General features: G+C 37.0%; 1 protein-coding gene across 8 annotated transcripts in view; it reads left to right on the top strand.

Moving 5' to 3' along the window:
* Positions 1-13,594, top strand: part of Adamts6 (ADAM metallopeptidase with thrombospondin type 1 motif 6) — a 250,439-nt gene that overhangs the window by 173,773 nt on the left and 63,072 nt on the right. For all 8 annotated transcript variants that reach the window (XR_013044769.1, XM_076551952.1, XM_076551953.1 and 5 more), the window contains 3 exons: positions 7,846-7,979; positions 9,767-9,890; positions 10,730-10,810. Coding sequence is in view for 7 of the 8 variants with exons in the window: in XM_076551952.1 (XP_076408067.1) it covers positions 7,846-7,979; positions 9,767-9,890; positions 10,730-10,810 (339 nt within the window). In the remaining variant the exon portion in view is untranslated. The remainder of the gene's footprint in view (positions 1-7,845; positions 7,980-9,766; positions 9,891-10,729; positions 10,811-13,594) is intronic.

Below are 13,594 nucleotides of genomic sequence, written 5' to 3'. Positions count from 1 at the left end.
CACATGTCCAATGAGTTTCACTTCCTGGTGACTAAACATTCAAATATATGCGCCTACAGGGGCCATTATTAAAACCACCACCCAAGAGATGAATGTCGATGCTCGGCTGATTTTCTCTGTTTTCTTCTGCCTGGCACGTCAGCTCATTCGATGGTGCTATCCACGTTCAGTCTGGGTCTGCCCTGCTCAGTTAGAATTTCCTAGAAACACTTTCATAGACACCCCAGGAGGCATACTTCCATGATGATTCTAATCTAGCAAAGTAAACAATGGAGATTAACCACCACAGCATCTATTAACAAACCATAGCTATAGATGTGTTAAATACTTTTGCCTGTTAGCCATTAATGCCAGAATTATGGGCGGTTACATGCTGCCGTAGTGGTATTAATATTAGTCTTAATTCAATAGTATACTTATCTTTACCTCCGATTTTTGTGCTTTGATGTTACTAATTAGGATCTCTTTATTTCATTTTGAAGAACTCCCTTTGGCATTTTTTCCCTATGATTTGTCTTGTCATTATGAAGTCCCTCAGATCTTACACATCTTGTAAAGTCTTCATCGTGCTGAAATTTCTGAAGAAGAGATTTATCAGATAAAATATACATGGCTAGCAGTGTTTTCCTTTCAACACTTTGGGTCTGTCACCTTGCTTTCATACAGCTCTGCATAGAAATACATGGAAAGACCTGTGGAGTTGCCTTGTACCTTATAAACCTATCTTCTCTTTCAGCACTCTTTTTCTTTGTTTTTTTAGTAGCTTTGTTTGTTTGTTTGTTTTTGTGGGACCAGGAGTTTCCTTCAGCACCTAACACGAACTAGGTAAGCACACTACCACTGAGCTACATCCAAAGCCTGATAATAATAGCTCTGTGAAATCTTTTCTTGAAACTTATTAGAGAACTTCATGTATCACACACCCGAATATTCATCTCTTTCCTCAGAATTGGGGGAGGGGTTGGTGCCATTATTCCTTTTAATAAACTTTCTTCCTCATTTTTTTTCTCTCTTCCTTCAAGAGTCCCACAGTGTGAATGTTTTTAATGGTTTCTCATAAATCCTGTAGGTTTTCTTTATTCCTTTTATTTCCTTATTTTTTTCCAAATGACCTTATTCTGAGTCATGGATTCTTCCTTTCACTTTATTGAATCAACTGTTACTGCTTTCATATACATTTTCCACGTTATGTGTTATATTCTTCAGCTCCAAGATTTCTGTTCTGTGTCTATCTCAATTTAACTCCTTTTGTTCATATATTATTTTTTTCTGATTTCAAATAGTTGTTCATCTATGCTCTAGCTTCCTTAAACTTCTGAATGTGTGGTGTTTATGTTGTATGTAATTTTTGCTTCTCTATATGTATAGGAGATTGATCTGTGGGACTCCAGCTTGCTAAGCTCATATACTCTGTCACTGACCTATAATCTCAGCCCAAACTATTATTTCAATTTCTCTGTTAAACTCTTCATAAATCTCCATTTTGTTGGAGTTCTTGGCTGGAGTATTTTTGTGTTCTATTAGTAGTGTCGTATTTCTTGATTTTTATCATACATGAAGCCTTCATGTTGATGTTCTCACAATTAAAGGTCTCCTAAAATCTCTACTGATTGGCTTTTAGATAGCCAAATATCTTCACCAATCAGCTCAGCTAGGGATTCTAGCCTCTGCTAGATGCTTACTATAAGTGGGTTAACTACACACTAATTGTTCTCCCTTAGAAAGGAATTATTTAGATTGTATGCCCTCTCTGAATGCACAAAGACAACCCAGGTACTGAGAGCCTCCTACTTTTCTTCCCTGGGGTAATCGTCCGAAAATGCTCAAATGGTATGCATTCTCTCTATTTCTTCAAAGTTGGGACAGATGTCTGTGGAATTTGCATCTGTTGTCTGTGGAATCACATTTAGGCTGCTGGCCTTGAGAAGTAGGGAGGAGGCTTGTAGAGTTTTAGGGGTGCCCGTGGCCACTTGTAGGAAGGTCTAAAGATAAAATATCTCAATGTAGTTTCTAAGGGAGTCAGCTAAAAGCCTTCTTAGAATTATCTTTTTTTGTGTGTTTCAAAGATTCTTATACATTGTGTTTTCATTTCACCTAAATTTTTTAATTTCCTTCCTATTTTCTCAAATGACTTGCGAATCACTCTGTGTATTTGTATATTATCTATAATTTCTCTTGATATTGACATTTAGTCTCATTCTGCTATGATCTGATAAAATGCAAGATATTATATGGTTTTGTTTTGTTTTTATTTTTATTACCTAAAATGTGATCCAATTTAGAGGACATTTAGGTACTGTAGATACTTGTTAAGTCCATTTGATCAATTTAACTATCAAGTTTCTGTGAATTTTGGGGTTATCTGGTTGATCTATTGAGAAGTTACTTAATTATTACTATATTTGGACTTAACTGGCCATTTAGTGTAAAGTTTATTAAATTGGGTACATTATAAACATTGGGTACATCAATGTTTAGTGCCTATCTGTGTATTTATGGTTTTTACAGCAGCTGAATGTGTTGTTTCCTTAACAAAAATAGGTAGTGATCTTTGTAAAGTTTTCAGCCGCTTTATTAGATGGAAATGCAGCTCCTCTTACTTATGCTTCCAGTGGCTTGATTGTGTTACTGTTTATGTCTTTGCCAGCTAGATATGTTTATTTTTTATTTTGTTTTATATTTTTTGAGACAGAGTCTCACTATATAGCTCTGACTGTCCTAGAACTCACTATGTACACCAGGCTGGTCTTGAACTCAAGAGATCCACCTGCCTCTGCCTCTGCCTCCTAAGCGCTAGGATTAAAGGCCTGCACCACTATGCCTGGCTTGTTTCTTTTTTATTGTTTGAGAATTTCACAATACATGTATGTAATGAATTTTGATCAAATCCACCTCCATTTTCCCTCCCCTACAATTTCACAATTATCAGCCACACTACTGTTTTTCCCTCCCAACTTCATGCTCTCTTTTCTTGCTCTTTTTTTTTTTTTTTTAAACTCACTGAGTCAACTTAATGCTGCCTGTATGTGTGTGAGTGTGGAGCCATCCGTTGGAGTGTAGCCGGCCACCTGAAGGAAAAGGACTTTCTCTTCTCCATCAGCCATCAATTGCCAGTAGCTCTACCACAGCTGGGGCAGAACTTCATGAGGCCTTCCCAAACCCATGCTGCAGGTCGTATGCAAGCAGTCACAGCTGCTTGTGTTTTTGTGCAGCCATTATACAGGAAAAGTTTTTGCTGTAGATGTCCACTAACTCTAGCTCTTAAAATCTTTCCACTCCCTCTTCCAAAATGATCCCCAGACCTTTGGGGAAGGGTATAATATGGATGTGAGTACTCTACAGTCTTTTATTTTTCACACTTCAACAAATGTGGATCTCTGTATTGATCACCATCTACTGCACAAAGAAGCTTGTCTGATGAGGGTTGAGAGACACTAATCTGTGAGTGTAAAGATAAGATCATACAGGGCAGTTTATTACTGAGTCTATTTAGCTAAATAATAATACTGGGTTCTCTGCTGGGACCTGTGGCCTAGCCAGCAACAGACTCGGGGCCCTGTTAACAATAGTTCCAGGCATGGGTTCCATCTTTCAGTGCAGGCTTTAAGTCCAATCAGAAAATAGTTTGCTCATTCTCATAATATTCATATTGCATCAAAGAGCATATCTTACCAAGCCAGTCTTACTGTAGCTTGCAGGGTTCATCCCTAGAAAGACTTTTGTTTTTATTTTTATTTCCTTGTAGCATGCACAGCACTTTCTAACATGAAAGCAGGTCAATAGAAATGAAGCCTCCAGGTCAGTAATAGCTAGATTTCTCCCTGCTCTATGGTGTTTTCAGCAATAGAATATTGCCATCAAATTCTATAGGGTAACCAAGAGCAACAGCAATAGCCTATAATGCTTTCTGGAGCGTCTATGGGACCTCATTGACCAACAACTAAAAAATGAGTAACCCATACCTAGCACTGGGCTTTTCATTCACTGGCCTTTGGTGGCTGGGGGAGACACTGTCTTCTCACTATAGCATAACTCCTCCAAGTTTCTTGTGTGTATGAATATGTGTATGTTTTCGGAAGGTTTTCAGTAGTGCACTTCCCTATGGCGTTTTCTAAGGTAATTAATGTTAGTCGTCCCTCTCCATGCTCCCTCTTCTGCCTGCCCTTCTGTCTCCATCCCCAGTCAACCCTTGCTCCTCTACCTGCATTCTATGAGGTCATTATAGACTTGTTCCAATATGCTAATCTTCATATTTTATTTGGAGAATTATGATTATTGTTTTTAGGAGGGGGTAGCAATTCCTATAATTTTGTTGACTTTTTTCTAAATTTGATTATTGGTTTTTTTTTTCTTTTGGTTCCCTATGTGTATTGGGGGGTTGCTGGCTTCCTCAGTGTTGCATGGTTAACTTCCTCTTAGTTCTCCTTTGTTAATCTATTTCTCTCATTAAATTTATACTTTCCTCATGATTACAGCAATCTTTTTCATCCTCTGAGCATCATGTTTCTTTTGATTATTTTCTGCAGACCTGATGGTAATAAGTGCCTTAATTTTTTGCCTGTCCTGAAATATCTTCATTCCATACTGATATTATAAGACAACTTGCTAGAATTAGTAATTTTGGTTGATGATTAATATCAGAGCTTGAAATTTTCCTGGCTTTTAGGGTTTCTGCTGAGATGTCTGATATTGTTTATTTGGATGCTTTTGCCTTTTCAATTGAGTTGGCTTTTTTATTACAATTTTTAATAGTTTACTGAATAGTTTTAGCATCTTGACTATAATGTGTTGTGAAGAGACTCTTCCTTGGTCATGCATATCTAGTGTTCCAAGTCACTCTTGATTGTGAATGTTCATTTCTTTCCCCAGATCTGAGGAAATTTTAGATACCACTTCATTGACTAGCTTTTCTGTGACTTAAGCTTTTATCTTGGCTCCTTAACCACATCCATTCTAGAAGGTTTGGCCCCTTAATCATTTGCCACAGTTTTCAGATGCAATAGACATTTCAAATGCAATAGACATACTGCTTTTTCTTTTCTTCTTTCCTTCCTTCCTTCCTTCCTTCCTTCCTTCCTTCCTTCCTTCCTTCCTTCCTTCCTTCCTTCCTTCCTTCCTCCCTCCCTCCTTCCCTCCCTCCCTCCCTCCCTCCCCCCTCCCTCCCTTCCTTTCTTGCTGTTGGAGTATTGCATTGCCTCAGCCTTGCCTTCCACCTCTGATATTCTTTCTTCTCTTGGTCTAGTCTACTGGTGATGCTTTCCACTATGTGATATGGTTGATGAGTTTTTCATTTCTAGCATTTGTTTGACTTTTTTTTTTTCTTTCGTGATCTCAGTTCCCTTCCTGTGTTTCTCATCCATGTTGTGGATCTCTCTTCTGTACTGCTAACATTCTTACATCTTGAATTGATTTTCTTTACTCTTCTGCCTGCTTGTTTTCTTGAAGTCATTTATTACTTTTGGAAGTATTTTTGACTTTTTTCAATTGGCCTTTCTGTATTTCCGAACCTTTAGGTTTGGTAATTGGGAGTTTGTGATCTCCCAGAGCTGTCGTGTCACCGTGCTTGCTCGTTTCTTCAGTTCCTATGTTGCAATTTGCCTGTCTGTTTGGATAGCTCTGGGTTTATTTGGTGTTAATTTTAGTGAATAATCCCCAATATGGCTAATAGAGAAGAAAACAAACCACCTTGGGGTGAGGTTTCTGCTTCTGCTTTCCTCCTTAAGATAGGGTGGCTTGCTATTCCCCACCTCCAGCCCCACCCCGCATTGCCCATCTGTTACTCCTCACTTTCAGCTGACTTAGCCTCCCTCTGTGATTTCCAGTGCTCTTCCAATTATTCTATCTTCGAGACAGAGATTATTTCTTCTTTTTTATTCCCTGACTATTCTCATCCATTGCACAATCCAGAAGCTGCTGTTTCTCTATCATCTTCAGGTACCAACCATCCTATAGAGAGCAGTTTGTCGGCCTCCAAAAAACCAGAAGTGTTTAAATGGAATAGAATCTGTGCTTTCATCTTGGCTTTAATAAAAATCTAACAACATTGGGACATCCTTATCATAACAGTGACCTCATTAGGGGATGTGCTCTAATTTGTTATTGAACCCAGCATGCACTTGGCTTTCTTCTTTTACCTACTTTTCACCCTTTGGAAACCTTGTTTCTAAGAACTTTATTGAAATCCAGGCATATAATTTTATGTTGTTACTTCAAAGAGAATTTTTGTCAGCCTAACTAGAATAAAACCAGTTCTTTTAAACCTTATGAAATAAAGCTATAAAGAAAATACTTTAACTCATAAACTTAATCAGTAATCACTTATTTATATAGTTTATACATGTGCTCTTTCCATTCCAGTAAGACTACATTTATATCTGTTTTTTCTATAAAATCATGATTCATGGATTGCTGATTTTTGTTTAACACATTAACCATAAAAATAAACATGTCTGTGTCATCAAGATAACTCAATTGCCAAGCCAGATGACCTGAGATTGATTCCTGGAACCCACATGGTAAAAAGAGAGAAATGACTCCCATGGGTTGTCCTCTGACCTACACACACACACATACACACACTGTGGCACATGTGCACCCACACACAAGCACACATAAACATACACTCATTTCTAAAACATTAAAATGGCCATTATTATGTTTTTCATAAAACATACTATATATTATTTCAATAACTAAAATATTATATTTCACATTGTCTTCTTTTATTAATCTAATAAAAATTGCTAAAACAACTCAAATAGCTATCAAATACTGGAGAGAAATAAAATGTGGCTTATTCATACAATAGAATATTATTAAGACATAAAAATGAATGAGAAACTGACAGATTAAATGACTTTGGTGAACCTTCATAATTTCATTTGTAGATCTTTCCATTTCTAATTTATAAATACATTTGGGGTTATAAATTATAAATGTACTGCCTCCTGTCAACATTGTATATTTCTATTTGATGATTTCTGTTGTCAAACATTATATGGAAATGTTTCCAAGTATTTTCTGTATTAACTGTGAATGAATAGAACAAAATAAATTGCCTGTGATGGAAAAAAAAAATTGCATAAACATAATGCCATTGTTAACTCTATCATTGATTTGCTGATCTCTTATGAAACTATTCTCCAGCCCCTTTGAGTATGATGTTTTTCAGACATGCACAGATTTAGTTTTGTTTTAATAGTGTGTATTCCTGGTTGATCGACACAGCACAGTTTTTGTATGGGATTTAACAGAGCATATAACAGAATTCTTATTTGTTCTAAAAGTTATTGTTCATATCTCCTAAAATTGTGTTTCCTTAGCTCATTTTTAAAACACTTCCCTTTTATACTTTAACAAGAACTGTTCGGTGACTTCCACTATGATTCATTTGACCCAAGATCAATTGTAATATGTAGTGGGTGCTCTTGAAAGGCTTCAAGCACAAGGCTGCTCAGCAGTTACTCCTTTCCATTCCGTTGTGGATGCAATAAAAATAAACACAAAGTTTTTTAAAAGGATAGAAGTCTATACACTGAAGTATATACTCTGGGATGGTGTATATGTGAATTGTCAATTTGATATGAATAACATTGAAGCCAGGTGTGATGGCCCATGCCTTTGATCCCAGCACTTGGGAGGCAGGTAGATCTCTGTAAGTTCAAGGCCAGCTTGGTCTACAAAACGAGTTCCAGGATAGCCAGGGTTGTTACACAGAGAAACCCTGTCTTGAAAAACCAAAAATAAATAAATAAATAAATAAATAAATAAAATAAACAAAAACATTGAATCCCTCTTTCTTAGGAGAACCACTCTACTTTTTTCACTTATGTTTTATTTGTCTAGGTGGGGTAAAACCTTGTGCTTTAAACTGCCTGGCTGAAGGTTACAATTTCTACACTGAGCGGGCCCCTGCAGTCATAGATGGAACCCAGTGCAATGCCGACTCCCTGGATATCTGTATCAATGGAGAATGCAAGGTGCCTCAGATTTGACTTTTCTTGGCTGGGGTCTTTAAGAACTTTGTCTTTTTCTCAGATAGTAACTTGTGTTGATTTCTATGTTCAATTTTTTAAAGCTGCATTTTAGATAAATTCAATTACAGTGAAGAGCAACAGTACAGTGTGCATGCACACACACACACACACACACACACACACACACACACACACACACACCAGAATGACCCATCCATATTACAAAATCATGCAAAAGGTGATTTCTTCTGAAATTTTAACTATATTTATAATAATTGCCAAGGGTATACATTTTTTTGTCTTTCATTTACATTATCCTCCTGTTCGGCTTATATGTAAAATAATAGAAAAAGAGAGGGAATAGGAATTCAACTCTTCTTCATGTGGCTACCATATGTTCTTACTGGAAGACTTTATATATTTCATAGTGTAATTTTTTTCTCAAAGTGTGAAATAGCTATGTTCCACCTACTTTATCTCTGTTTGAGGCATTATGATGGTTTTCATTACACAGTCAGTCTTATTAAAGCATTTACTTTAGCATTAACCAGATGACTTGGAAAGGATAGGATCAAATTCATGGATCTTATCGTAATAAGAAAAGCCACAAAACCACTGTTCTCATGACTTGTTTTGCTTGTTTTACTCTGAAGAGAAGCACATTGCTAAGTGATGCAAACTGAGAAAGAGGAGATAAAACCACTGTTTTACTTAGCTTCAAAATCTCCAAGTTCCTTTTGATAACTTGCCTCTAGATCCAATGATCCAGTTAATGCATGTGTGTGTGCGCGCGCGCGCGCGTGCGTGCGCGCGTGTGTGAGTATGTGTGTGTCTGTGTGCATGTCTGTGTACGTGCTTTGTGTTTGTATAAGTGTGTATGTGTGCATGTAAAGAGAAAAAGAGATTTGTGTATACTTGTGTGTATTTGTATAGATTCCTTATATTCTTAAAGTAAAATATATTTTATAACAGTTTTTTTTAGATAAGATATAATTACAGTTTTATTTAAAAATTGTATTTTATATCAATGGCTAAATTACAGATATACAAATTCAGGTACCAAAATATATGCCATATATGTTAAAAATCCTTATTTTTGTAATTAAACACAAAATTAAAAGGTGAAATTCTAGCTTCTTAAATTGCATGTTTACATCTCCTTTGTGTTTATGCCAATTTGATTCCCAAACAAGAAACATGTATTCATTTTTTAAAAACTTACTCAGGTATTAACTTCATAATTAGCATCTAGCACTACCAATTGCCTGAAAGAAGCCATGGTTTAGGAAGGACAGACAGTAGGGTTCAGTGGGACCCTCCATTATATCCCTGCAGAGGATGAGCTCATGGGACCCTCTATTATAACCCTGCAGAGGATGAACTCAGTGGGACTCTTTATTACATCCCTGCAGAGGATGAGCTCATGGGACCCTCTGTTGTAGTCCTATAGAGGACCATAAATCATCTTTCCTAGTTCTTTAATTTCTAGACTAGAGGTGAAGGAGTCCATTACTAATAAATTATAATATTTTAAAGGATTAGAACATGTTATCTATTAATCAAAGAGAAATCTAGGTTAGAAATAGTCATGTATCTAGGAAATCAATTTTCTTTTTTGTTTAGGTATTTAGAAATATTAGCTGTACTTACTAGAGAATGACATTAAATGGGAAAATATTTCATATTTTGATTTCCTTTACTGGAAATACAAGTAAATAAGTTCTATGTATTTGATTAGTTATGGTTCCAAGAATTTCCCTTTTGACACACTGAATATTCTCTGTTTTCAGCATGTAGGTTGTGATAATATTTTGGGATCTGATGCTAGGGAAGATAGGTGCCGAGTCTGTGGTGGGGACGGAAGTACCTGTGATGCCATTGAAGGGTTCTTCAATGACTCATTGCCCAGAGGAGGTGAGTATGGAGAGAACTCTTCCTCTGGTGACCTGCAGTAGTAAAGACTCTTGCTTTTCCTTTCCTACCTACTGAAAACTTCCGTGATGTAGGCCAGCAGTGTCTTTTCCCCAGACAGTGGTCCTTTCAGTCTCTTACATGTTAAATGTGGTTTCATGAAGATATTTTAAAGAATGTTATTTTATTTCAGTTAGCCTTTCTGTGAGGAGGGTTTGTAGAGGACTGAAAATAAGCTTTTGACCATGCTAGGCAAATGTTCTGGCACTGAGCTAGCTACACCTCCAGCCCTACTTTTTTCTTTAACATAGGATCTCACTTAAATTATCCTATCTGGCTTTGAATTCCCAGGCATTAGTGATCCTGTTCTCTCAGCCTCATTGCGAAGCTATGACTGTAGGTGACACTACCACTTCCAACTTGCCATGTTTCTTTAAACAGTGATGACCCACAGAGCACTGGTGTGAGGAGAGCATGTTGAGAAAAGAAAGGTGGAACAATACTACACATGTTAAGGTTGTAAAATATCTTGAGATGATTGTAGGAAAAAAAAGTAGGCAGATGAAGGCAGATGTCTATGAGTTCATGGCCAGCCTGGTCTACATATTGAGTTCCAGGTCAGCCAAGGACTACATGGTCATAGTCTATCTCAAGCTCCCTCCCATCCCCCAGTCAAACATTTTTCTCTTCATAGACCCACTGGAAATTTGTTCTTATTTTGCAATTATGAAGTACAAAGTCAAAGAAGAAATGAAGGAATAAACCCCATTGCAAATATTAGCTGGCTACTAAGCACTCATTTTTAGTTGGCTGCTTATTGTGGGCCATCTTGTGTATTCCAGGTTATATGGAAGTGGTGCAGATACCAAGAGGTTCTGTTCATATTGAAGTACGAGAAGTTTCCATGTCAAAAAATTACATTGGTAAGTTATTTTGCTAGATTGTTTTTAATGAATGATGTGAAAGATCTAATACTGAAAAAAAGATGTTTCAAGATGCATCCATATACATACAAGCTTACACTTCACTGTGTTATTTGATTTTAACTCAATATTATTGAAGTATAGCTTGCATAGAGTAGAATACATAATGATAATTATATCATTTGAATATTATTAATGATCATATAAATGCTACAACCAAAGTAGAAAACATTTCCATGGTTCTAAAATTCATTCCTTTTTGCAGTTAAATTCCTTTCACTCCTCTTTAGAGGATAATTCTATTAGTCCCAACCTCGGTCTCAGACAAACATTGATCTAATTTTAATTGAATTTTTATTTTTCATGTATGTATGGTATACATGTGTTTATATGCATGTTATAGTAATACAGTTTTGTAATGTTAATATATTTGTTCAATTGTTGATGGATATTTGAGACGTATTTATAGCCTTTTACTATTACAAATAAAGCTTCTGTGTGTGTGTGTGTGTGTGTGTGTGTGTGTGCGTGCGCGCGTACAGGTACATTACATGCCATTATCTCAAAGATATAACTAAACTCCATGTTCATTACAGAATTATCCACAACAGCCTGAGATCTGAACCCTGGTCCTCTGCAAAAGCAGTACATGCTTTTAACACTTGAGCTATCTCCCTTTGTTTTATTTTTAAGGCTCAGGTCTCAGCACCTGGGTTGGGCAGCTAACTGCTACCTGCATGCATCTCCAGTTCCATGGGATTGGACACCTTCTTCTTGGGTCTGGGGGTACTGCACTCCATTCACAGACCATACATAACACACATATACACATAATTAAAAGTGAAAAAGAACAAGATGGCTGCTTAAGCAAGACCTGAACAATGACATGCCGACATAGGTGGAAGAAATTACCCAAGGCCTTACTCTTACTTAGACTAAGTGCTACAAGCAATTAAAAGCTGCTAAGGGAGTGAGAATTCATCTTTCCCATAGATGGGTACACTAAATGATCATCTAATCCCAAGTGGTCAGCCCTAAAATATGTACATAAAACAACACTAAACAGACTCAGCCGGTTGCATTTATATATTTATTTATGTATACATATATGTGTATATATGTAACAGTAATAATAATTAAATAATAAGAGTCTATGAATTTGAGAGGAAGTGGGGGACATGGGAGGGGTTGAAAGGAAGTGTGGGGGAATTATATAATTATATTTTAATTTTAAGAATTGGAAAAAAGAAAGATAAAGCAAGGAAATCCTGCTGTGACATGAACAAACCCAAAAGACATTTTGCAAAATGACATAAACCAGACATAGACATAGATAGCACATGACATCATTTATATGTATGCTCTAAAAATCTCATTGAAAATGTGGCTGATTACGGTGCGTCTTGGAAGGAGAGTAACAGATGGAGAGATGGAGTATGATGGTCAACAAGTATAAAGTCAGTTATATGATGAATAAATCCTGGAACTATTAACATACTGTGTCTAATAAGAATGTACTATTGTTGTATGACACTGTTCCTGGGGAGGTGTAGACAAACATCTGCTCTACAGGTAGGAAACAGAAGACAAGCCCAAACTTGTGACCAGTTTCATCAGGGTTACTTCTAGGAATAGGGGTTAGCCCATCCCAGCATGGATGGCAGTTCACAAAAGCTGGGAACCCCGAGCACACTGTACAGCCTACAGGCAGCTCAATAGCTTGGACAGTGTCCTTTCCCAGTGGCTCCGTTGGTCTTTATTTCTTCTAGGAAGTTTGGTAAGTCTCTGCTATTTTCAGGATGATTGGCTGGTCTCTGCTTCTTCCAGGCAGCTAGCCTGAGTCTTCTTTATGCCCTGGCTCATCTGAGAGTGACTCAGTAGGCTTTACAGTTTATGTGGACTTGAGGAAGGAGGACTGCTCAGTTCCAGGGACTTCTGAAACTACTGGGGTGTTTACTTCCTGATTTAAGGAGCTTCTCAGAGTACTTCTCTCCCCTTAGAACATCCTATTGCTTTACCTTCCTGTAAACATCCTGTTGTGAGAAGTTTCCTTCTGGAAAGTTTTAATTTCAGGAAACTTCTACATAACAATTGTATGTTTGAAATTTCCTAAGAGAACACACAGTCATCTCACCACACTCAAAAATACTAACTAGGCAGTGGTCATTTCACAGTGTGTGTCAGGTCATCACATTGTAAACCTTAAATTCCTCAACTTTTCAGTTTTACACTAATATACTCAGAGGGAAAAAAAAGAGAAATATATGCTTGTATTCTAAAATGGATGCATGTCATTCCAAAGAATTCCAGTTCTTCATGGTCTTATCAATACTTGATGAGATAGTCTTTACCCATATGGAAATCATTTGTTTCGCTTTGTTTTGGGAGGTCTCACCCTGTAGTCCTAGCTGTTCATAACTCACTATGTAGATCAGGCTGGCCTAGAACTCGGAGACCCACCTGTTCCTGCCTCCCAGGTGCTGAGGTTAAAGGCATGAACCATCACGCCAGGCTGGATACCTTCTTCCATGAAGTATCTAACAAATATGTTAGCTATTTTTACCCTTTGTTTTTGTTTGTTTTGTTGGGGGGCACGGCAGGGTCTTGCTGTGTAGCCCAGGTTAATATGAACATTGCTGTGTAGCCTGAGCTGGATTGAATTTGTGATCCTTTTACCTCAGGTAAAAATGTGCTTGAATTAGGTGTTCTGCATATACTCTGGATAGAAATCTTTCAGATATATGTTGTATGAATATTTTCTCCTAGTGTGTGTTTTGCTTATTG

Source organism: Peromyscus maniculatus, chromosome 15 (genome assembly GCF_049852395.1).
Source record: "Peromyscus maniculatus bairdii isolate BWxNUB_F1_BW_parent chromosome 15, HU_Pman_BW_mat_3.1, whole genome shotgun sequence".
Classification (NCBI taxonomy): domain Eukaryota; kingdom Metazoa; phylum Chordata; class Mammalia; order Rodentia; family Cricetidae; genus Peromyscus; species Peromyscus maniculatus.
Note: the sequence above shows the minus strand (reverse complement) of the source record. Positions and strands in the feature narration are given on the sequence as shown.